Source organism: Anolis sagrei, chromosome 1, assembly GCF_037176765.1.
Source record: "Anolis sagrei isolate rAnoSag1 chromosome 1, rAnoSag1.mat, whole genome shotgun sequence".
Lineage (NCBI taxonomy): Eukaryota > Metazoa > Chordata > Lepidosauria > Squamata > Dactyloidae > Anolis > Anolis sagrei.
The window spans coordinates 139,381,764-139,408,805 of NC_090021.1; the positions used below are offsets into that span (position 1 = coordinate 139,381,764).

Genomic DNA, 27,042 nt, shown 5'->3' on the forward strand with positions numbered 1-27,042 from the left:
AATGACTTGGGACTTCAACCCACGGGATAAGTAAAGTATTTGGGATCGTTTTCCTTTACGCTTTGCAACGTCCCATATGGAAATTAAACGGATGATTTTTCTACCTCCATCACACCTTTTTCTGCTTTTTAAGAATGTATCTGTTTGATTTGCCATCACATAGTAGAGCTTTTTTTCCTTTCATTGTCCCTCCAGAATGTTGGTTATTGTGGTGAAGTGTAAATTTTAATCTACCGTTATGTATAGTTATAGATAGGCGTTTCAGAGGGTAAGTAATTAAAGTTGCATAATTGGGGGGGGGGGGGAATGGTAGCCAGCTCAGCTCACTTTGAGCTGGGTTGCTATGGAAATAGGGGCGGAGCCAACTGCCACTTGGCAGGGCAGCCATTTTAAAATGGTCAGTCTGTAGTCTGTGAACTGCAGGAGTGGCTGGTTCTGTAGTGGTGAGAACCAGGAAAGTAGACTGTAGTTTTAAAACTACAGGGAAAGGTTGATTCTACTATAGTGAGAATCAGGAAGGTTTTGGCTTTTAGCCTAGGTAGTTTATAAAAGTTGAGTTGACTTATTTATATCAGTATTTAGTGTATGAGTAGAAAGGGTGAGAGAAACCCAGTGAGAATCTTTATTACAACAGAAATATCACAAAGGAAAGAAACACAGTTTGAAGAAAAATAATTTTGAAGCCTGTTTAGTAGAAGGAAGAGTCCTTTCCAGAGTTGTTTTAAGGAATGTTATAAGTGTAACCTCTGAAGATATGTGCCTCTAAGAGTTAAGAAACATTGAAACCATCAAGCTTCTGCTACATTTCAATAAACTTGTTACAGTTTTTATAAAGCCCAGTCTCTGTTACAAATCCTTTCCAAGTTAAGTCACTCTACACATTGAAGAAAGACCAATTCAATGTTACTAGCTATTAGCTACGCTATCAATTTAATAAACCCTTACAAAGTGGTGGCTTCTTCACAAATTGGTGGCTCCTTTACAAAATTGTCGCAAATTGGTGTCATCTTTACAGTTATGTTGGAGCCTTTGTGGTACAAACGGACCAACCAACCAACAAACATACTTTGACTTTTATAGCTGTATCTGCCATGCATTGCTGTGACCAACCTTCCCTCCCTCTTTCTCTCCTTCTTTCTTTCTCTCCTCCCTTCCCTCCCTTCCTCTTTCCTTCCTTCCGTCTTTTTCTTTTCCTTCTTCTTTCTTTCTTCTCTATCTGTTTCTTTTCTCGCTTCCTTTGCTCTCTGGTTCTATCCTTCCTTGTCTCTTCCTTCCTTCCCTCCCTCCTTGTCTCTTCCGTTCCTTCTCTCCTTCCTTTCCTTTCACTTTTTATTTCCTTCTCTTTCTTCTCTACCTTTCTTTCCTTCTCTCCTTCCCTCATTTCCCTCTTTCTTCCCCTCTTTCTCTCCCTCCTTCTCTCCCTTCTTCTCTCCCTCTTTCTCTCCTTCCTTTCTTCTCTACCCTTCTTTCTTCTTTCTCTCCTTCTCTCCTTTCTCTCGTTCCCTCCTTCTCTCCCTCCTTCCTTCCTTCCTTCCCCCTTTCTGTGTATGTGTTTTGTGTGTGTATATGCATGTATATGTGTGTTTGTGTATATATCTGTAGTTTTGTGCATGCGTTGTAATGTATTTTGGTGTTCTTTTTTTTGCTTTTTAAGTCTCTTCTGCTGCGTTTTTCAGTATTTTTATGAGTGATGGTCACTTGTTGGGGCACACACATTTTTCCAACCTTGGATGACAACCTAGAACTGGTGCAGAGCCCTAGATTACACACACATACACACCTGCTGAAACATCTTGTAAGACTATGATGCAGTAGTTTGATTTTTGGACTAGGGATGTATCTACAGTGTAGATTTAATGCAGCTTGACACCACTTTAAGGGCCATGACTCAATGCTGTGGAATCATGGGAGTTGTAGCTTTACTAGATCTTTAGCTTTCCCTGACGAGTGGAAAATAAATGTAACAGACTAATTAGGGCAGTACACCTGTGCAATCTTTGATTTCTGGGTTGCTCAGGAGAGTGCCTATGTGGATTTAAAGATTATTTTTCTGCCTACGTGGGGAAGAGCTCTTCCTGCCTCAGGAGTGCTTTGGCACCTACTTGATCTATATTGCAGGATTGCTTCCTGCCCTCCTTGCAATTATAAGAGGTAATGATTGCAATGGAATTTGCTTTTATGTATATTTTTGCAAGTCACTGGCCTTGGACCTGTTGCTAGTCCTGATGGTTAAATCAATTAGATTTATTTATGTGTTGATTCCCCGTCCAGCAACTGATTTAATAGGTCTACTGCGGTTGGCACTAATCAACAAGCTACCAGCCACCAAGTGATTATGAGGATTCAAAGTTACTAAAGAGTGATTATGAGGATTGTATAAGGAGGATTACGTCCCACGAAGTACTTTGGAGACAGGTACTCTGTGGAAAGAGTGTGAGTTTATGTGAATGGTGTTAATTTGAATCAATTACAGCTGCTCTTCCACATCCTTAATTATCTGATATTTTCTTTGTAAGAGGTAAAGTCAAAAATGGTATTTTCTACTACAGTGTGCTTTCAAATTTAGGAGAGAATTAAAACTGCCTTACTGATAAATTGATATGTGTCATAATCAGACAGAGTTTCTCATTTAAAAAAAAACAAATAAAAGACTTTGATAACCCTTTTTTCCTTCTGACTTTCTGCCTCAGACAAAAACAGTATTAAGAAATCAGACTTTTAAGGAAATAAAATGTAGGTACTCAAAGCAAACGTGACCGGGATGATAAAACTGGAACAGGTAGTGATTCTAATTCATTCCAGTGATGAAGAAGAATCATGCTGTTTTTGGCCTATATTTGTGTCATGATCATTGGAGATAACCGTTGCTGGCCTTTGAATAAAGAATGATTTAATTTTCCTCAAGAAGGTATGTGGTCAGTGAGACCAAGGTATAGTGGAGGAGGAGATATTTCCACATGCTGTGCCAAAGAGCTTTATCTATCTCTTGAAATGAAAATGTTTGCTTCATTGAAAACCTTGCCAGTGATTTCATTATTTTATAGTTGCAAGTGCCCTGTTTTGTGAACAGAGAGAAGAAAACTAGGAGAAAATTGTTAATATATTTAAATAATGGTCAGTGCAGTAAAGAATTTGATTCAGTTACATTTCAGTGAGGATGGGGGATTAACTATTATATCTATACATTAAAATGGGGAGGAAAAACTGTTATTTTACTCCTGCCACTCCAGCCCCCATTTATATTTTGAGATTTGCAGGAAAGAAATACTGTATATTCCGGTGTATAAGATGACTGGGCGTGGAAGACAACCCCCAACTTTTCCAGTTAAAATATAGAGTTTGGGATATTTTCGCTGTATAAGACTACCCCTCTTCCAACGCACACCAATTTTTTTTAAAGCATCAGATTTGATTTCAATATGGTAATTTTCCTATTACTGTACCTCCTTCTCTGCCTCTCAGATCTTGCACATGTGCACCTGCACCACTTCACTGCAGTCTTCAGGAGCGAGATCTGAGAGGCAGAGGAGGAGGTCAGACAGGTAAAAGAGGTGTGTTTGTCTGGGCCCAGAGGCACTCTATCTCTTTTTTCCATACCCCGGGCATCCCGGGTGCCTGCAGCTTGCTCCGCCCTTCACTTACAATTTCTGGTGAGGCGCCCCTTCACCTCACCATTGGGACCGCATTAAGTCCACGAATTCTGATGAATGGATTTTTTTCTACCGTACTTGTGCAGCGTCACCCTTAATGATTTCATACAGTCGCTGCATATGGCAGGGACACAGCCATCGCCATTTTTGAACTCCCCCCACCATATGCGGCAACCACAGATTCTCCAATCTAATTGGAAGTTTCAGCTCCCATTCTATACTACTCCAGCGTATAAGACTACTCCTGTGTATAAGACTACTCCAGCGTATTGGGCTACTCCCGTGTATGAGACTACTCTCGCGTATGAGACGACCCCTGACTTTTGAGAAGATTTTCTTGGGTTAAAAGGTAGTCTTATACACCAGAATATACGGTACTATGAATGTTTGAAGGTTGCATTTCACATCTTGTTAACACATTTTAACAACAAATTGCTGTTACATTGCTAAAACAAATGTTGAATGAAAGCTTCTTTTTCTTACAAAGACATTCTCTATGAAGACTTCATTCAGAATCAGAACTGAGGTGTTTTAAATAATGAAATTTGCCCTGGCAAACGGCAGCCTCTAAGTGCCCTTCCACATAGCCCTATATCCCAGAATATCAAGGCAGAAAATCCCACAATATCAGCTTTGAATTGGGTTATCTGAATACATACTGCCATATATTCCAGCTCAAAGGAGATAATGTGAGATCTTATTCAGCTGTGTGGAAAGGGCCAGAGCTGTATCCTAGGGAAATCTATCTGTTAATATTGATGCTGTCAATATTAAACGGATTCCCTTATGTACCTTGGGACTTTATTACATAAAGGTGGCAAACTGGCTTTGAAGCAGGACCAACACAAATGGTGATGGTTCTTGTTACGTGATGTCACATGTTACCCTATGTTGATCTGCCACTTCTCCATGACAAACTATTCCTCTGCTGTTGATGGGAAAAATAATCAATAGTCTGCGATTGCACCACATTGCTGCAACTTAGGGCCCTTCCACACAGCCCTATATCCCAGAATATCAAGGCAGAAAAACTCACAAATATCTTCTTTGAACGTGGTTATCTGAATTGACACTCAAATGTGGGATTTTCTGCCTTGCTATTCTGGGATAAAGGTCTATGTGGAAGGGCCCTTACCTTGTGCTATGATCCTGAGATGCTTCTGTGCCAGCATGCCAACACAGAAGTGATGTCAGATGGGAGGTTTTAAAGATTAAAAGATTTAATTACTAAAACTTACAGAGGAATGGAATTGCAGGAATTATGGCTGTGGGACCATGGATCTGCTAATCATTGTGTGACCATACAGAGATGCAATATCAAGCGTGATTAGCTTGGTAAGTAGCTGATATCTGTGATCTCACAAATGCTGCAGGAAATGCAAATCAAGGTGATCAGCTGAATCATTACCCTGGTCATTCCACAGATATATAAACCCATTTTTCCTACTTCCAACAGACCTCACTACCTCTGAGGATGCTTGCCATAGATGCAGGCGAAACGTCAGGAGAAAAATTGCCTCCAGAACATGGCCCTATAGCCCGGAAAAACCTACAACAACCCAGTGATCCCGGCCATGAAAGCCTTCGACAATATAATTATACTGTTTATTTTTTTGTAAATGTTTAAAATGGTCACTGGACTAATCAAATACATGGATACGATGTTTTGCCAGAAAAAAGTAAACCAAACTACCACACTTGAAGGCTATTCAGAACTTGCTATGGAGCAATGTAGTTTTAGCAGTATAGAAAAAAGATGACAAGATACACTTATGCTTTAGAACGGATGCAGTTTAACACCACTAACTCCTATGGCTCAGTGCTATGGAATCTTGGGATTTCTAGTTTGGTGAGGCACCAGCACTATTTGGAGAGGAGTTGTAAAACTACAATTCCCCATGATTCCCTATCATTAAATCATATCACTTAAACTGATGTCAAATTCCATTAATTCTACATTTACACCAGAGATGTCTGGAAGTGTGAATAAGTTGGAGTGCGGTAAATGAAAGATGGGACTTTTCTCCATCAAACACTTCAGACAGCAAAAATGAAAAATCGGAGTTAATCCAGCAAAGTAGAAAACTTTTCATAAGAAAAAGTGAAATGATAGGCAGAATTCCATTGACTCCATAAACACATTTAATAAACTAGAACTCTTATCTGTCAGATAACTCTGTTTATAAAAATACATTTGCTGTTTCTTGGTAGTGGGTTTTTAGCTAAAAAAATATATCACAGGTAGAGAAATTAGAATCCATTTGGATAGCTACATGCATTTTGCAGTATATTTGGAGTTTTTAATGAGGAAATGATGACAGTTCGTTGATAACCAGGCTGGACCCAATTGTAATTTTTTAAAAAGCTGCCCTCATATAAAAAAGTGCAAAAATAGAACCTCTGAAGAAGAATAAAGATGTGTTTCAAATTTATTTCTTCATAGCACTTAACACGAAACTTGTTTCCCACAATAAAGGGCCTTCACAAGCTGCTACTATTCTACAGTTTAGTTAAAAAGCTGAAAAAGACTGCAATTTGGACATAGGGGGCTGGAAATTTCTCAACAACAATTTATATTCTACCGTATAGATTTCATCATATGTGTAGACTTGTATTAACAGGATTGGTTAAACAATCACAAAGAAAATATATGCATTGATTCTTATAATCTAGAAACCGCTATGTCACACGTTATGTTCAAGCAAGAGAAAAAACATTGACACAACATATACATTCTGGAATCTCTTAGAAACATTCAATGTGTCCATTCCATTGTATTTCCACAAAAAGAAACATACATGGATTCTTCACATGGCATTATGCCTATATTGCAATGGCCTTTCCTATAAAGAAGCAGTATCCACGAAGAAAACAGTTTGTGGAATGATCCTCAAACAAGTCAAGAAACCATATATCTAAACAAGGAGGTCAACAAACAGGACTATTTTCCCTCTTCCTCCTGGATTGAAGAAGTGCAAATATTTGGATTGAAGAAGTTCAAATATTTGGATTGAAGAAGTTCAAATACGTTGGATTGAAGAAGTTCAAATCCAGTGTTCTCCACCCTTTCCTTGGAGTCAAGCTCACAAGATAGCTTTTAAAAGTACACTTCAGATGTACAGGATCTGACTTGGAACACAATTTGGAAGTGGGTGAAGACTTTAATCTTTTGCCCCTATTACCATCCTAATCAGAACTGAGTTGCTTGCCTTGCTAATACCTGTTCTAGTAGAAGGTCTTTCTCCCAGTATAAATAGCTGGTCCCTGTGAAAAAACACTAGATGGTTTAAAGTCCTGTCATTCATACACACCAAAAGAGTTCAGGAGGTAGAGAGATGTTTTGGCTTTGTCTGCATTCATTGGAATACATAGGACAATATTTCCTAGTTTATTAACCAATTTATACACAGAACATGTCTCCATGATGAAAGAAATATGAATAAATGGATCTTCCATGCATGTGAAAGCTGTTTGGGTTTGCAGAGAAGATTTTTTTCCCCAGTGGGGACTACTGCTGGTGGAATGGCAAACTTTTAAAACTTTTCCCCCTGACAGTCTCTGTTGAAGGTCTCCCAAGCCACATCACAGACCATATTTTTGGGTTTCAGGAAGAAAGCGGAATACAGCGGGTGGCAAGCCCCATTGTAAACAATTGTTTGGTAACATGGTGTGCCTTACATAAAATGGCAAAATCAAGCCTTTTTGGATTTTTCGAACATATTCTCAACATGTAGATGGTTGAATCCGTGGATACAGAAGGCCGACTGTAAATGAAAACTGCTTTCTGTCCCGTCTTGCCTGTTTCTGCTAATGGGAGGATGCTCTGAACAGGGTTCCAATCACAGAATGTCAGGATCCAAAACACCATTATATTTCCTCCCTCTGTTGTATTCAAGATGTTCGTTCCATGGTGTCATCTCGCATGACGAATGAAAATGGATGAAACAATGATGCTTTAGCATGTTCGTATATAGAGTTGAAAACATGTTTATCTCACGCCCAGATGAGTTATTTGGCCCATCCAAATTTCACTTAAGACATGATATACTAAATCTGACCTTGTAGTATGTGTGAGAACTAGTCATTGTAGAATGAAAGACACATGAGTTACAAGTATAATGCAGTCAATTGTCCTGCTGATCATTTTCTACCTGTGCAGTTTTTATCTTGAATAGCTTTTTTTTAAGTGGTTGTCTAATTAGGTCACACTGCTTGGTGGTTGTGAAGGATTTTTTCTTTTGAAGGAACGACTTCCACAGGTTTCCAAACTATCACTTCCTTCCCTTATGATTATCTCCTGCTTTGCTTTGAATGTTAGTGGAATAAAACCTTCATTATCTGCAGCAAGAACAATCCAAGAAGAACCTGGGGAAGAAAGGGAAGAAAACATCAGTCTATATTTGTGTAATATGCATTACTAAATAAGCAATATGAAATTACTATAATACTTTGTTATTTCTTTTTCTCCATTAGGTTCTCCACCAGACTCTAGTGTCACTTATTTGCTTACAGTACTGAGGCATGTTGATTTTAACTCATACCTGAGTAACTGAAGATTTTGTGATTCTTTCGTATGCATTGTAGTCAAATTATTTATTTATTATTTATTTTATTTACTTTACTTGTATACCGCAGTTTCTCAACCCAACAGGCGACTCAACGCGGTTTACAACAAGGATAAAAATCAGACAAAGATATACAATTTAAAACCCTAATAGCATGGTATACAATATTAATATAACAATAAACAACACAATACATCTCATAAGTCGTAATCAAGTTCGTCGTCCGTTTTTCCATTCCTGTATCATAACATTCATTGCACTGTTGGTCCGAATGCCCGCTCAAACATCCAAGTTTTTAATCTTCTTCGAAACACCATTAGTGAGGGGGCTGATCTAACCTCCATGGGAAGGGCGTTCCACAGCCGGGGGGCCACCACAGAAAAGGCCCTGTCTCTCGTCCCCGCCAGCCGCACCTGTGAAGCAGGCGGGATGGAGAGCAGGGCCTCCCCAGATCTTAGGGTCCTGACGGGCTGATAGGCAGAGATACGTTCGGATAGGTAGCATGGGCCAGAACCGTGCTTTTATATGCTTCGTATACCAAATACATTATTACTGAATTTTCCGAATATTTATACATTAAGACAACATGGAAATGAACTTTCACTGAAGCTTTAACAGGATTCTTCCTTCCTCTCTTTCCTCTTGCAGCTTTCATTCAACCACCGACTTGTCCCATAGAGCCCCCAATCCTTATGTACAAATTTAAGGACTTTATGGCTGCAGGGAAAATAGGACTCTGTTGCATACAACCCTGATGGCATGGTGCTCTATATATTACTTCATTTTGGTTTTATACTTACCGTAATTAGTTATGTTATTTAGCTAGATCTGTTTACCAATTCCTCATACCATAATAGTCTTTATTAATCACAGTGGTTTAGTTTGCAAAATCCATACAAAAAGTATGTGTGAAATATTAAACTCTTTTTTGAATTACTCATATCCAATGATGAGTAGTTTTGAATCAGAGGAATGTTTCAAGGACTGGGTTGCTGTGAGTTTTCCTGACTGTATGGTCATTTTGGTAACTAGGCAAAAAACAGGGAATTCCAGACAATAATAAATCAGGACCAGCTAACACCTCCCCCCAGGCAGCAACCGGTCAAGCTTTGAAGTTGCAAGGCCATTAAATGCTAATCAAGGTGGCCAATAGCAACATTCGCACTTGCCTCAAACAGACAAAAGTTCTTTCCCCTCCTCCACCTCACTTTCCAACAGACCTCAACAACCTCTGAGGATGCCTGCCATAGATGTGAGCGAAATTTCAGGAGAGAATGCTTCTGGAGCATGGCTATACAGCCCGGAAAACTCACAGCAACTCAGTGATTCCGGCCATGAAAGCCTTTGTCAAAATGTTTAAAGGACTGTTTGTAAAATAATATGGTCATTTGCTGTACAAAGAAAATAACTGTTACATAAGTTCTTGAGCATCCATCTAATATTGCCTTTTGGGTCTCCGCATGGTAGGCATTCAAAAACATTGTTTGCTAGTTTATTTTTTAGAAGTTCAGAAGTTTTAGATGATGTCAAAGGTCTTTAAAACTCTCTAAATAATTCCAGATGTTGTTTGCCCTGTTGATGTTTGAGCAATAGTTTGCAATTTGGGGAACTACTTTTCAAATCAGGGAGGAATTGATTTGTTACATATTACTGAAGCAGCTCCCTAAATCCCAGCCTTAGAATATAATATTATAGTAATGATTCCTTTTTGTTAGGAGTAATATGTAGTAGTTTTTATCTGAGTCAATGACAATTTAACTGAATTATAAACCAACCCTAACAATATTATAATATCTTCCAACACTGTATGTCACATGTTGCTTATCTCTTCCCAATCTACAGGTCAATTTACATCTGAATCTAGAACAAAGAAGTAGAAATGAAAACAAAAATTCCATTTTGATAGATCTAATAACTGAAACAGTTACCGTGCTCTTTCATGTTGTCCATCACGTCATAAGAAGATTGTTGTTACCAACCATGAACTTTTAATCTTTTCCAGTTAATGCGTCCTTTCTAATTCTGGACAGACTTTGGATTCTATAAACGACCCTGAGCACGTGTGTATGTATGGATATAGATAAAGGTATGCATGAATATAAACTGACCATATGTGTGAATGGGCATTATCCAAAGTTTAAGCATGAAAAATTCTTAACATTCTGTAGTGAGTAAATACACATTCTATTATTTTATCCAAAACATTACAGGCTGGTTTGATTCTTAGTGTAGCTCTTCGTCTTTACTTTATGGGAAGTGTTGTAAGATATTATTGTCGATTTCTCTGGCAAATCAGTGAATGGTGTACAATATGATAAATCATGGGGAAAAAGAAGGAAACAATATGCATCTTTGTGAAGGGAGATAATGGGAAAAAACAATGTAATGAACTCAAGTATTTTTTCACACGTAGATGCTTAATTTATTAGAACAAGGTTAGGCAAATATGATATTCCAGATTTTTTGACATATTGTTGTTCTTTGCCTTCATATCATTTCTGACTTATGGCAACCCTAAAGCCAAACTTTCATGATGTTTTATTAGCAAGATTTTGTTCAAAGGTGTTTTCTTTGCCCTCCTCTGGAGCTGAGACAGTATGATTTATTCAAGATGAGCTTCCATGTCCATTTGAGGGTTCGAATCCTGGTTTCTGAATCCATAGTCCAGTGCTCAAACTACTACATCAGGCTGTAACTCTCATTTAGCATTGGCTACACTGGATAGTGTCAATTACAGTTAAATAATATCTTTATTTATCTCCTGGAGCTGTAGATCAAAAACCATTCCCTTTTTAAAATTTTGACTCCTATCAGAAGTTGTTAAATGTTGACCATTTTTGTATCACAGAAAAACGCAAATTACAAGAAATGAAATATGACCAAGGATTTACATATAATGTTCCAGTCCCCTCTCTCCATAAGATTATTGTATTAAATTTAGTTAGGCATTCATCAGAGTAGACTGTTCTATAAGAAAGCACCTAACAAATCTGATTTATGAAAAGGAAATATATTTTGAAAAACCGAAATGTTGAATTTAGGAGCTTTTCTAATTTCTAAACCATGTTACTCCAATATAAACATACCATGATTAATTATATTTGTAGTTCTAAAATTCAGGGTGTTAAAAGATACCCCAGCTGTCAAAGTTGAAGTAAAGCTGTGGCTTTTGCTGATTCTTTTAAATTGTGCACTATTTTACCTGTACGCAGATGACATACAATTTCCACCTAAAGTAGTGGTTCCCAACCTGTGGTCCGTGGACCACCTGTGGTCCGCAAGAATGTAAATATGGTCTGCGGTCTCACCATTACTACAGCATTGCCTTGAAACCATGTGGCACCAAAGCAACCCGTCTTGCAAAACTCTCATAGTGCCAAGGCAATGGGGATGTTGGGAGGGGAGAGGCTGACTAACTACAAAAGATTACTACTACCATATCAGCTGTAGATTATTAAATGTGGTTTTCTGTGGGCAAGCAGATGGCAACAAGTAGATGGCATATGTTCTGTATCAGAAACGAGAGCTGAGTCCGCACCCAAAATAAACAAACCAAATTTAAAGTTGACAAAAAACCAATTTGTAACCCTTTTGGTACTAGAGTTGGAGAGTGGTCCTTGGTCAAGTGGTCTCTGGTCAAAGTGTTGTCTGGTCAAAAAGAGGTTGGGAACCACTGACCTAAAGCCAAGGAAGCTGCCTTGGTTCTGAACCAGTGCTTGGCAGCTGTGATGGGCTGGAAGAGGGCTAACAAATTGAAGCTTAATCCAGAAAAGATTAATAGAGCAAATTAATAGAGCCAGATGAAGTATAGGGAAGAATATTGGAGGCTTCACCTGGCCTGCTAGCTACAAGTGGAGATATGTATCTGCCTTCAAGTCCTCTGTCAATTTGTGGCAATCCTATGATTTCCATAGGGTTCTCTAGGCTTAGGCAATGATTCTACAGAAGTGATTTTGCCATTCCGCCTCTCTCTCTTACAGCACCAATCTCCCTTTCATGAACTAACCAAGACTGACTCTACATACATTCCAAGATCAGACAAGATCTGGTGTCTTCAGAGTATTTCGGCACTTACAGGTTATCATCTGATTGAAACACATGTGCAGTTTGTTTGTTAAATTACCCACTTGTCTATCCAAAATGATTTGAACACTTGAACACACTGTTCTTCCACTAAGCAAATCCAGCTGTAGCAGATGTTGCATTAAATCTGGGTTACACAAATGGACTTTTATTGACTGATGTCCCTCATGTTAACAGTGTAGTATCCAATGAGGACTCCTTCTTCTCAAATGGTTGAAATAATAAAATGATGTTCTGATTGCTCCGGTTATTCCTTTTGCTGCTACTGCTGATTTTAGGGCCGCGGCTAGCACAGCGGGTTAAACCATCAGTTACAGAAGATCTTCCTGACCAGAAGTTTGGCAGTTCAAGCTACAGGTTGGGGTGAGCTCCCACCATCAGCCCTAGCTTCTGCTTACCTAGCAGTTCGAAAATAGCAGTGTGAGTAGATAAATTAGGTATTACTTTGGTGGGGAGGTAAAAGGCACCCCTGAAAACATGCTGGCAATTTGATCTGAAAGGTGTCCATGGACAACAGGCTCCTCAGTGTGGAAAAATGAAGCAACAGCACCTCCCCATTGCCGAGTTGAGCATAGCCTCCAGATGCCGGAGATGAAAAACGAGGGAAGCCTGCGTCTGTTTATGTACTGTCTGTCTTTGTTGTCAATTGTATAATGGCATTGAATGTTTGCCATATATGTACCCTGTAATTCGCTCAGGGAGATAGAGCAGAATATAAATAAAGTATATTATTATTATTATTATTATTATTATTATTATTATTATTATTTCATTTTAATTTACAGCAATGAAGAAGTAATATACCATTACTGCAGCTGTACAGGGCACAAGATTTCATTTGGCACCTCAAAAAATATCAGAAAGCAATAGCATTGGCGATGTTATCTCCTCTGTGTAGAGAATGCCCCACCTTACACTTCTCTTCTTTATTAAGTCCTTGCAGTCTACAAAGTTCTTTTTTAATGATTTATTTTTTAATTCTACAGGAAGGCAGTCCATAATATTTATATAAGGATTAATAATACAAATTTAGTTGTTATGAATAGGGACTCTACATAAAAAGTATTTCCTTTTCTGATTGCTTCCCCCCTCACAAGTAAATCAAGACTGGCAAATAAAGACAGTAATTTGAACAGTTGGCAGCTCTTTCTGTTTTCAGTATAGATGAAACTAATCTAGGTATTGGCTGCTTAATCATTTGAAAAACTTGCTGTGTGTTGATTTTTTTTTATAAACAAGAAATGCATAACACGCTAGGGAATCTTTTATTTGAGTTTATTTCTGCAATTGTTCAATTTAGTCAGAAGCAGCAGCCAGCAGATTGCTTCAGTTATGCTATTGTTGTATGAGCCTGCTAAACTACAGCCCTTTCACATTACACAATCTCTGTGCCATGCTTCCACTTCAACTGGAATAGTTCCATCCTGTGGAACCCTGAGATTTGTAATTTAGAGAGGCATATTGAGTATATATTAAGCCTGAGAGTGCCTCTGATGCTTTACCTGTCTACAAGCTCCAGGATAGTATGCTCCCATGATATTTAATGTGAAATCATAGTGCTATAATTGCGTAATGTGAAAGCATTCCAGGTCTTATATATATCAATTTATTTTTTAAGATAAACAACAGCATTATCATGATATGGCATCCATTTATTTGACTTGGGGTACATATTAATCTGGGGGCCCTGGAAGTGCAGTGGGTTAAACTACTGAGCTGCTGAACTTGCTGACTGAAAAGTCAGCGGTTTGGGGTGAGCTTCCGCTGTTAGGCCCAGCTTCTGCCAACCTAGCAATTTGAAAACATGCAAACATGAGTAAATCAATAGGTACCACTTCTGCAAGAAGGTAATGGCGCTCCATGCAGTCATGCTGGCCACATGACCTTGGAGGCATTTACAGAAAATGCCGGCTCTTTGGCTTAGACATGGAGATGAGCACCAACCCGCAGAGTCATATTCAACAAGACTTAATGTCAAGAGGAAACCTTTACCTTTACTTTTTACATATTAATCTGTATTCTGTTTCTGGATATTGGCTGAAGAAATTGTGGAATGGGAAAATTATTGGCAGAGACAATATTCTAAAATGTGGGCATCAAAGCCAACTTTCCATTTATTCATAACCTATTTTCTAAATCAGCATGTCCACCAATAGAGTATGGGGCAGCTTCAGTAACCCATGGTACAATTAGGATAAATGTAGGAAGGTTTGATCACTATCAGCTACTAATGAACCAAAATTATGAATTCAAGCTTGACAGAGATCAAGTTTAACTTCATCTAATGACCAAAGGGGTAAGGGATGGAGGTCATAGAATCATAAAATCATAGAATAATAGAGTTGGAAGAGACTTCATGGGCCATCCAGTCCAACCTTCTGTCAAGAAGCAGGAAAATCGCATTTAAAGCACCCCTGAAAGATGGCCATCCAACCTCTGTTTAAAAGCCTCCAAAGAAGGACCTTTCACCACACTCCGGGGCAGAGAGTTCCACTGCTGGACAGCTCTTACAGTGAGGAAGTTCTTCCTAATGTTCAGGTGGAATCTCCTTTTCTGTAGTTTGAAGCCATTGTTCCATTTCCTAGTCTCCAGGGCAGCAGAAAAAAAGTCTGTTCCCACCTCTCTATGACTTCCCCTCACATATTTATATATGGCCATCAGCCTTCTCTTCTCAGCCTTCTCTTCTTCAGGCTAGACATGCCCAGCTCTTTAAGATGCTCCTCCTAGGACTTGTTCTCCAGACTCTTGATCATTTTAGTCGCCCTCCTCTGGACACATTCCAGGTTGGCTGAACTTAAGTCACACTGGAATATATACATGCAAAAAACTCTTGCTAATTATAGTATAGCTGATATTTCCAAAAATATCCTGCTTAGGAAACAAACCTTGTAGTCTAAGAAAGAGAGGGAGTAATAAACGGAACTTACCATATTTCATTTCAACAACAGGCAGATCAAACAGCTGCTGGACTAAACTCAGATGAATCTTGCCATCACATAGGAGAACAGTTTTCGTTTCTTCAACTATGGATCCATTCGAATAAAGCTTCTTCAGGCACATAAACACACAGAAATAAGCACTTGGTTAGAATAGAGGTGGCAGTTTTTCTATGTTAGCAATTATTCCCAGAAACCAGCCCTCCCAGTTTTTCATTGCTACCTCCCTCTTTATTTTTATGGGCACAAAAATGTTTGTGCAATAAGGGGCACAAACAATTTTACAAGCAGCTACATATTTTACAGCTTACAAAAGTAGGAGTTGAGTCCTTCTGGAAGTGTTGAAAGAACGCTGAAATTCTCTGGCAGAGTAGCTATTTGCATATCTTCTCAGAAGGAAAGCCCTCAAATGTTTTCTTGGTAAATGGTTATAGGATTGTAGTCTGGGTCCTGTAAACCCAATCATCTCAGAATGCTGGTTAAAGTGGTATTGAAAATAGTGGGGGCTAACACAGGGTTTGTGAACTTGGGCCACACTAGCTATCTTCATGACACGTGATGGCATCTAGTGACTAATGAATAAACAAACTTTATTTATATCCCAACACCTCTCCAACAGGACTCAGGACGGCTTACAAAAAAATAAATACAAAACCAAAGCAAAAATAAAAACAAAATACATAATGAGAAGATTTTAAAAACATAGTAAACTAAAATAACAATATCGTAGTAAAATACATAGATTAAATTTTTGCTGTATTTAAAAACATATTGTGCAACAGGTCCAAGCCAGTTGGTGTTTGTACAGCTATACAAAAACCACAATCATGATAACTTATAATTAGTCATTTCCTAATGTCCGCTTCCAAATTTATGTTTTCAGTTCATTCCTAGAGAGGGTCCCTATCTGATTTGTTTGGGAAAGGCATTCCAGAGACAGGGAGCCACTACAGAGAAGGCCCTTTCCTGCTTTCCCACCAGCTGCGATTCTGAGGGTGGTGGGACTGTAAGAAGTGCCTCCCCAGAGGACCTTAAGGCCGGAATGGGTTCATAGGGGGAGACACGGTCACGCAAATAGGCTGGACCTGGACCGTAAAGGGCTTTATAAGTGATAACCTGCACTTTGAATTGGACCTGGAAACTCATAGGCAGCCAGTGGAGCTGCTTTAACAAGGGGGTGGTATGTTCCCTGTAGTCAGCTCCCGTTAGAAATCTGGCTGCTGTGTTTTGCACTAATTGCCGTTTCTGAACCATCTTCATGGGCAGCCCCACATAGAATGTTTTGCAGTAATCCATCCAAGATGTAACTAAGGCATGGACCACTGTAGCCAGATCAGACTTTTCAAGCGCAGTTGGCACACAAGTTTTAATTGTGCGTAAACCTTCCCAGCCACCGTCGATACCTGAGCTTCAGGTGTCAGCGCTGAGCCCAGGAGGACCCCCAAACTGCGGGCATGAGTCTTCAGGGAGAGTGTAATCCCATTGAGCACAGGAAGCCACCCTATACCCCGATCAACCAAGAGGAGCTATTCCATTTTTTAAAAGCAACCTTGCCCTGTTTAAGATAAAATCAGAGGATACGCTCAAGTTTGTTTGAAACTCTGGAATATTTTGGACTTAGGGACAATTTGGCAGGTATAGATCCAAAGCAGACCAATCAAGTGTCCAGGTTGGAAACTGGCATTATCACACAATCCTTGCACTGATTATCATAGAGAAAAGAGATGGATCATAGCTGTGTTGTTGCTGTCAACACTCCAAGCTGACCACGGAGCTCTATTTGAGCGTCTCACCTTTCTGCTGCATGCATGACTAGCAAGAAGGATGAGATATCAACACCCTTCTTCTTGTTGATTGTTCAGGTGCCCTGTTCTGATATTGCAGACAATACTGCAGGGGCCAGGCGCTTGTCCAGAGCACCAGAGCTTTCTAGGAGCCATGGCAGCAATACAGAGAAGGTGACAGCCCAGCAGGACAAAGGTGGTCCTAGGCCATCTGGACAATGGCCTCAAATACCATACTTAAATATTTGATCCAGCCTGATTTACACTAGGCTAACCTGTCTGGCATAAACGAGCCTATATTAGAAATATATGGAAGTAGTATGAGAGAATCCAAGCAGTAGGATGAAGAATGGTAGAGAGAAGGACAGCAGTACCCCTATGGAATCAGATGCTGTCCTCAGAAAGAGACTCCAACCTATACTTGTATTAGTAAAAGTTTACAAACTCTAAACCTTTGAACATGAATCCTGTACATTACGTACAAATATCAGTGGGCATAGTAGATCCATAAACTGTATGTTTACGCACACACATGTTCGTGCATACACAGCCATGTCACAGTTAGAGATGGGAAGGCCTGGAAAAAAACAGAAAATTTGGGTTAAACCCAATTGTTTTCTTTTTTTTCCACAACCAATTTTTTTTTCTGGAAAAAATTGAAAAAAGTGTGTAGAAACAAAAAGTCTCTGAAATCTTTCATTAAGGCCTTTGGTTTATATACTTTGAATACCATGTCATATATTATTTGTCATTGGAAAAAAAAACCTATTCTACACACTTTTCAATTTTTCTGGAGGGAGGGGGTGGCTTTGGGGGAAAAACTGGAAAAATTGTTATTTTCCCTAATTTTTCCATTTTCCCCAGGCCTTCACATCTCTAGTCACAGGGCATTATATCAAAGTGACATGCCTTTGCAGCAATCCTTTAGTGCTTCAGTTATCTCTACTGACAAAGAAATTCTGCATCCCTATGTTACTATTGCATAAAATGTGTAAAATGTGTACAGTGGAAGGTAGTATTACCACCTCTGACACAAGATATTGAGTGTTTTGTGTCCTTTGAAGAAAAACATGCCCAGCTCCCTCTTGAAAGTTAGACACTGCAGCATATTATTTAACAAATATACCAGTGTAAGTGTCAAGAGTTTGGGCAACACTGGAAAATGAGCTGTTAGAATGTTTTGGAAAATGGAAATCTCAATAACCTTTTGGAGATTTTATGATCTTTGGAAAGGCATGAGCTTGTTAGAAGTCATAACCTTTTGAAAAATGATGCCATAACCTCTTGGTAAAAAGCATGACCTGTTAGAGCGGTGGTCCCCAACCTTTGGTCCTCCAGGTGGTTTGGATTTCAACTCCTAGAAATCCCAACCAGCTTACCAACTGTTAGGAATTGTGGGAGCTGAAGTCCGAAACACCTGGAGAACCAAAGGTTGGGAACCACTGTGTTAGAATCATAACCTTATGCAAGGCAATCAGGTTTCTCAGCTGTTAAACTGATGTACCTAGATATTTCTTTGAACGGTTAGGGACAAATATATGCCAATGCACAAAAGGCATATATACACACCAGAGCTTCATTTTTAGTTGCCCAAAAACATCTACTCTCCTTTAAAATATATTTGCCTTTAAATCATGCTTTCAAGAGACAAAAAAGCAGACTTCTTTAAAAGTAAGATAGCTGGTTTACTCACAAACTTCGGGTATTCAGCATATAGGTACTTTGCTTATCAGTCCAGTTACAGATAGGTTTTGAAGTAGTTTTTGTAGATAACACAGGACATCTTTATTGATTCAATAGTCCACAATCTAAAGCATCTCTCTGTTCTGAGAGTCTAATAGAGTCTCTGTCTAATCTGAAAGTCCAATGGAGTCCCTAAGCATACAGTTCCTACTAAAGTCTAAAGGTATATAGTTCTAAAAATGGAGTCTGAGTCCTGAACAAGCCCAGATCTGATCACATGGTCTGCAGCCCCTCCAACAAAGAGTAAAAGAAAAATGAAAACCAATACACACACATACAATACAGTAAGCAATGTGAATTATATACATAACAAATAACTAGTGGAGGCTTGAAGAAGGTACTATTTCCAACAAAATAAGCACTTAAATGAGAAAAGTGTAACAGTTTTGAATGATAAACAAGGAATATGATGAATTGATCTTTTCCTGCACCCACATACAGTTTCAATCTTAAACAAAATCTGGCTACCAGTATTAAAAAAAACTCTAAAATTACAACAGCACAACAACAGAGAGGAAACAAACAAGGACATCTAATCACCTCTCAACAAAAGTTTGCTCCAGGCACAGTCAGGCCATTGTATGCTAATCAAGGTGGTCAGTTGAAACATTCACACCTAGCTCCAGCAGACAAGAGTCCTTTGTCTCACCCTGGTCATTCCACAGATATATAAACCCCTTTTCCTAGTTTCAACAGACCTCACTACCTCTGAGGATGCTTGCCATAGATGCAGGCGAAAGGTCAGGAGAGAATGCCTCTAGACCATGGCCATATAGCCCGAAAAAACTACAACAACCCAGTGATTCTGGCCATGAAAGCCTTTGACAATACAGTTTCAATCTTACTTTGCTCAGATAATGCTTGGAGATTTACACAGAGACAGTATACTGGGAAGCAAATGTCTTGTTATATGCTGCACTTCCAATCCCTGGTCTATTTTGTTCAGGACAGATTTCCTCAATAGCTAGACATTTCATTCTTATTTTGACAAGAAGCCACTGTCAGGACACAATATGGAGACATAATGTAGTCTTCACAACTAATAGGAACAAATATTTTGTATTGAATTGTTTCCAGTTGGCAAGTGCCTTTTATCACCCTATCTTTTTAATTAAAATGCAGAACACATACAGAAAACAAGAGCAGATTCAGAGGAAAAAGATGTAAAAACTCAGGAAAGGAATGTAACTATGTAAGATATTCCAATTATTTCATATTGCTAGCAGAAAACAACAAAGATTTGGCATACCTATAGATGAAAGTTAAGGAAGAAAGTAAAAAAGCATAGTTGCAGGCAAATATTAAGACAACAAAAATAGTAACCATGGATGATTCAAATAATTTAAAAAGCAAATGATTAACATATCAAAATAGTTTTTAAAATTTCTAGACCTCAGTTCAATTGTTCAGCAAAACAGAGATTTAACCTTCTACTGAATAAATCAGTGGAAGACTAAAAGAGAGGGAGAGACAAAAAAATGATAGAATTCTTGAGTGTAAAGATATATAATTAAGTATCAAAGTCAGAATAATTTCTGATATAATATTTCTGATCACTACGTATGGACATGAAAAGTAGCTAATGAAGAAATATGACAGCAAAAAATCTGCTCATTTTAACTTCCAACAAAGTTCAGTTCCCATCCTATCCTAAACCTATACTTCAATAATTGGTATTTGCAGCACTTCTCAGTTTAGCATCATATAGAAACCACATTAACATCTTTTTGCCCTCCACAAATTGAATGAGAAGTGAAATGCAGTGTTACAATTAAACCAAAATACTGAAAAGTATTCAAACGTCCTGCATCTTGTAGCTTCTGTAAAAATGTATTCTCTTGACATTTGACACATTTTGTAGCTAGATTTTTTTTCTACCTTCAGGCTCACAGCTGTATCGTCTGTTTCTGTTTTTAGTAATCTGTTCCACATCTTAATTAACCTTCAGCACAAATCACTGCCTCCTAATCTCCTTTAGTGCTTTGATGCTGGTTTCTGTTCATCCTCACTTGCTCTCTTATATAGTTTTGCTGCATCAGTGTGCTATACACCATGGAAATCTCAGTAAGCATCCCCATCACCATTCCGTTCTCTTTCTATCTAAAACAACAACCTGAGTTTTCTGCTTTGTGCATCATCACAATGCTCTAGTTCTTACTTGCCCATAACTCCAGATTCGCTTGGGTTATGGGCACAGAATCTCCCTCCCAAGCCTCTAATAATAATAATAATAACAACAACAATAATAATAATAATAATAATAATAATAATAGCATTTCCTTAGAAATATGTGGACACTCCAACATGATTCTATGGCCAACTTCTGGTGGAACCTAGAGATTCCTAGAGATACGATTTTAAAGAAACCCAGGTATAGTTAAACCTGCAAATGTATTGGGGTTACTGTACATCTCTGGTGTTTACCATGTCAGATAAAGGTGGGGTTTTGTATGATTTAATGTACTTTTATAACATCTTTCTAATAACAAATGTCAAAAACTCTATCTTTTGCCCTTTGATCTTCACCAGCTATATGTAGAAATGCCCCCCCCCCCAAGTTAAATCACATGACTCTTATTTACACATTGAGGTGTGTTTTCAAGTCACATTACATATGGTTTTCCTAGGCAAGTAATATTCAGCAGTGGGTTTGCCAATCCCTTCCTCTGAAAGATAGCCTACAAACTAAGGTTTGGTAGTAGTCTTCCTTCCAAGCACTAACCAGAACTGATCCTGTTTAGCTTCCAAGACAAAACAGGCTCTGGTGCCTTCAGAGTATTGTTTACTATAATAATACTCAGGGCTGAAGCTGTAATCACACAATATATGCCCTGAGTGAATCAACATAGGATGTTATCCCACTAAGACAGTGGTTCTCAACCTGGGGTCCCCAGATGTTTTTGGCCTACAACTCCCAGAAATCCCAGCCAGTTTACCAGCTGTTAGGATTTCTGGGAGTTGAAGGCCAAAAATATCTGGGGACCCCAGGTTGAGAACCACTGCACTAAGAGGGGGTCATATATCAGTAGTGTTATACCATGTTGCATTAGGAAGCAAATCATATAGTTTCTTGGGTCCCATTACAGGTTGTTCTTTTTTGCCTCTCCTGAAATCATCAATTTTCAGATTTATCACACAAGTGCAGTTCCCACCCACTCAAAAAAAAAAAAAAGACATTGAGAAATGTTGGGGATACTAGACTTTTCCTTTGAATCCTGTGATTCCTGAGGAAACAGGAGGCACTCTTCTGGGAAGACAGACACCCCTTTGGGGATAGACTTTCCTTTCCAATCCTGCAATTCCCGAGGAGAGAGGAGGCACTGATCTGGGAAGACAGACACTACTTTGGGGATTTAGGACCTCATCTGATGGGGTCTTTTCTTTCTTTTAGCATGCTGCCAGGATGGAGTCTGCTGGAGCCCATCATATGACACAGGCTACTTCCGGCAAGGCTCCGTTGGGCTCTGTCCCAGCTCCATCCTGGCAACTTGCTAAAAGGAAGAAAAGAGGATCTGGTTGACAACATGTATTCTCTTTGAAGAAGCCGGAGACAGAGCGTGAGGAAGCTGGGAACAGCCAGGAAATCTCATGGGATGGCAGCCCACAACCAACCACAGAAAGGGAATGAAGCTGGTGCTGCCCCACAGTTTATCCTGCCACCCCAGAATTTCCCCCATTGTCCCCCAGTTTCTGGACCTCCATCTGATGAGGTCCTTAGACATTCCCTTACAATTCTGCGACCACTGTGGAGACAGGAGACATTGATCTGGGGAGAGAGATGCCACTTTGGGGATAGACTTTCCCTTCCAATCCTGCGACTGGAAGGGAAACAGGAGGCACTGATCTTCTGAGGAGTAAATATCGGGAACTTGTTTTTGAGTAAACACATTAGAATTGTGCTGTTAATGCATTTGTGAGCTGGAGGCAGGAAAAGAAATTAGTAAAGCATATAATATATGTTATAGTCTGAAAATAGCTGTAGCATATTTTTAAAAATTACTAAAGCAAAGCAATTGTAGGAAACCCACAGTAAAAAGAGTCATGGGAGCGTATCGAGAGCCAGAAATCATCTCAGACTATAGCCTCACTGTAGCAAAGTAAGCATCTAATTGATATAACCAAGAAAACCCTTTAGCTTTCATACTAAGCTTTATAATTAAAAAAAAATAATACTGTAGGTTGTATTATATCTACAGATCACAATAAGTGGCTAAGATCTCTACAAAAAAGATGGGGAAATCTTCTTCTGGACACATTCCTCCCTTAATTTATGTTGCTCCACTTACTAAACCATTCATTTATGGATTGATGGTGACACAATTATAGTCAGTATCAGATCTGCTATCCCTTTTGGAACCAGAGCCCGCATTATACCGACAAAAAGCAATTATGGACACAAAGAAAAATATTGATCTTCCTTCTCATTAAGATGACTCTATCTGGTTCTGAGGGAGATGTCAAATAATTGACAATTGTGGCTAGTAGACTGGAGTTAATAAATGATATAAAGAGCAAGAAATTGCCAACTTAAGGATGGATGGCAAAGGAAATGACACAATATCTCAATATCACCAGAGTTAACACACAAAGGACTTCTGAGGCTACAATCCTCAAGAGTAAATTCAGTTGACTATAGCAGAATTGACTTTTGAGTATTTTTACAAGAGCTTGAGTGATTAAGTAGTTTGAGTGTTAGCCCTGAGTTTGAATTCCCATTTTAGCACGTAAAACTCACTGGGTGACCTTGGGCATATCACATTCTCTCAGTCTCAGCGGAAGGCGTAATCAACCCCTTTCTGAACAAATCTTGCAAAAAAAAAATCTCCATGGTAGATTTAGTGTAGGCACAGCATAAGTTGGAAACTACTTGGAAGGTACAGAACAACAACAAAATAAACACAAATTGTTCTGTTACTGTATAGCAGTGGTTCCCAACTTTTTTTTTTTTTTTTTTTTTACCAGGGACCACTCTCCAACATTAGTACCAAATCAGTTTTTGGTCAACTTTAGATTTGGTTTGTTTATTTGGGGTGCTGATTCAGAAAATTGCATTGGATAGATAGTTTCTGATACAGAACATATGCTATCCAGTAGCTGCCAACTGCTCGTTCACAGAAAACCGTATTTAATAAACATTATAAGAGACCAGTTGCTCTTGTTGCATTGGTGTAGTAACGGTGAGCATGCGGACCATATTTTAGTTCTTGCGGACCACTAGTGGTCCATGGACCACAGGTTGGGAACCACTGTTGTATAGTCACTGAACATTTTATTTTCTAATAAGCAGTCAATGTTCAGTGTGGAATGAACTAGTAATATTTTTAAAATTGTCTTAAATTGGTCTATCATTTCAACTGCTCTTGTGTTTTTGGAACCTTATTCTTTGCCACCTCAACTTACCCATATTACTCCAACTCTCTTTTCATATAAATAAGTATCTACACAGTACACTTAAATTATCCCAATAATTATTCACTGTGCCAAACAAAATAAGGAGCTAATTTTATTATATAACTCTTTACATGTTTACATAAAGGTCTATTGAATTGTGTTCAGTCGACTTTAACCCTTAGTACGTGCAAATTGCAACATTTATTATTGTACCTCAAATTTCACACTCATTGTAATGAAGTAGTTCTTTTTCTGATACTGTCACAGTTGGCAAAGTCAGAGCTTGGAAGTGATGCTGTGTTACAAGCAATCTATTCTAGTTCATTATAGGGAATAGTGTTTCTTTTGCAGTTAACATTGTCATTGGTCATGGTATTACAATTCTTAATGTTACTTTCTCATTACTCTTTTCTTTGGAAACAGCTTGGAAAGAAAATTCTTATTGTACTTTCCCACATAATCATTGCACGTACGCTCCCTCCCTTTTTAGAAAGAGAAGGGGGTTGCGACTATTATGCGGGGAAATCTTTTTGCAGCTTCCCTTTGCTGCAGTTTTCCACACACCTGCCGGGGACACCTATGAGACCTCAAATATTCAATCTAAACTATCTATTAGAAACAGAGATCTCTCCTGGGTTGATGTAAGTTTTCTGGGCTGTATGACCGTGTTCCAGAAGCAGGCCCGTAGTCAGGATTTTTATTGGGGGGGGGGGGGGAAGGCTGAAGATCTACCCTAGCAAACCTTATGTATTGTTATCCCAATAGCCCCATGCATATGGGATATATTGAGCATAGTGTTCAGATCATGATATGAATAAACATAACAATTTAAATAATGTTATAATAATTTAAATAAAGTAAGGCCTTCTCATGAACCACCCTGAGAGTTTCGGGGGGGGGCTGGAGCCCCCCCTCGGCTACATGCCTGTCCAGAAGCATTCTCTCCTGATGTTTCACCCATATCTATGGCAGGCATCCTCAGAGGTTATGAGGTCTGTTTTACATGGCCACACAGATCGGAAAACCCATAGCAATCCAGTCCTTGAAACATTTCTCTGGTTGAAAACTACCCTTCATTGGACAGCAGCGCAGTGATTCCGGCCACGGAATCTTTTAACAACACAGAGTTCTCTCCTGTTTCTTTGTACTTCTTTGGCTTCAGTGGCAAAATCCTTATTCCACTTATCTCTTCCTCCTTTTCCAAAGTATTAAATTATATCCATAAATCATAGTTGCAAAGATATTTATCAAATGAATGGTATCACTCTATGGAGAGAAAGCATGATTGAATTATTAATCAGGTTACCAACTACAGAGGAACTTTTATAGAAATCATACACAGAATTAGTAAGACCTCCAGGTTCCAATTCTCAAAGAACCTGATCAAACTCAAATTTGTCGGTCTGCGTGCATTAACACCTGGAATCAAATGTGAGGCTAATAGCTATTTCCCATGGGGAGCAGGTAAAGGTGATACAGCTTATTATCATCTATTATTGAAAGAGGTCATGGGGCCATTTTTCTTCCTTGCAATATATTCCCACATGACACCAAACCAGAAGAATTCATAAGCTTCCAACTGGTTTGGAGATACAACATGGTCTGCTAACCAGGGGCACTGCTGGATATATGTTCAGGTGGTGTGTCAGGGAACCTTACAATATGTGTGCCTTCGCTTAGTTCAAAATAAAATCACAAGTCCAGGGGGAGAAAATTTTGGAATTCTCTCCCCACTCCCGTTTTCATGGAGTGTCCCCAGAAATTTGTACAGATCCGTAGGGACTATTTGCATTTGAACTCACATAGCTTAAGGCAGGGGTCCTCAAACTAAGGCCCAAGGGCCGAATATGGCCTTCCAAGGTCATTTACATAGCCTTCGCTCATGTCTGAAATGATTTCCAAATACACAAAAACAACAACAATCCTCTCCCATCAGCCAAAAGCAGGCCCACACTTCCTATTGAAATACTAATAAATTTATATTTGTTAAAATTGTTCTTCATTTTAATTATTGTATTGTTTTTAAGTGGTTTTTTTTGCACTACAAATAAGATATGTGTAGTGTGCATAGGAATTCATTCATGCTTTTTTCAAATTATAATTCGGCCCTCCAACAGTTTGAGGGACTCTGACCTGACCCTCTGTTTAAAAAGTTTGAGGACCCCTGGCTTAAGGCATAAAATCTGGCACCAATGTAGGCAATATATGTGCAAAATCAACTATGAAGGAGCTCCGGTGGCACAATGGGTTAAACCCTTGAGCCATCAGGACTGAAGACGGACAGGTCGGAAGTTTGAATCTGGGGAGAGTGCAGATGGGTACCCAATACACCCAAATTTGAATACTAGTGGGGTTGGGGGGGATTGATTTTGTCATTTGGGAGTTGTAGTTGCTGGGATTTATAGTTCACCTACAATCAAAGAGCATTCTGAACCCCACCAACGATAGAATTGGGCCAAGCTTTCCACACAGAACCCCCACGACCAACAGAAAATACTATTTTCTGATAGCCTTTGGTGACTCCTCTGACACCCTCTCATGACCCCCCCCCCCAGGGGTCCTGACCCCCAGGTTGAGAAATGCTGGTCTGGAAAGTCTCTTCCGCTTTGCATTTAGAGCCTCCCTCGCCCTGCCCCTTTAAGGATCTTCTGAGGTGTGGAACCTCTGACCTGACCCTTCCGATTTCATGAAAAGACACTTAGTGTGCTCTGTTAATGTGACACTGGAAGGCAAAGAGTGAGCAGGACTGGAAGTCACATTGGAGCTATATAGTAAATCAATACGTCATGTCAGACCTATACAGCAAAGGGAAGTAATACGTCACGTCGGAACAATATAGTAAAGTAACATCAAGTCAAGTTAAACATCAATAACATCTAAGAGACAAACA

The 27,042-nt window shown here is 39.1% G+C and overlaps 1 protein-coding gene across 1 annotated transcript in view; it reads right to left on the minus strand.

The window, feature by feature from the left end:
• Positions 1-6,051: 6,051 nt before the first annotated feature.
• The window catches only part of WDCP (WD repeat and coiled coil containing), a 31,732-nt gene continuing 10,741 nt past the window's right edge, over positions 6,052-27,042 (minus strand). The window contains exons 2-3 of the mRNA XM_060786917.2: positions 15,226-15,346; positions 6,052-8,015 (exon numbers count right to left, since the gene is read on the minus strand). Coding sequence (XP_060642900.2) covers positions 7,849-8,015; positions 15,226-15,346 — 288 coding nt within the window. The 3' untranslated portion in view covers positions 6,052-7,848. The remainder of the gene's footprint in view (positions 8,016-15,225; positions 15,347-27,042) is intronic.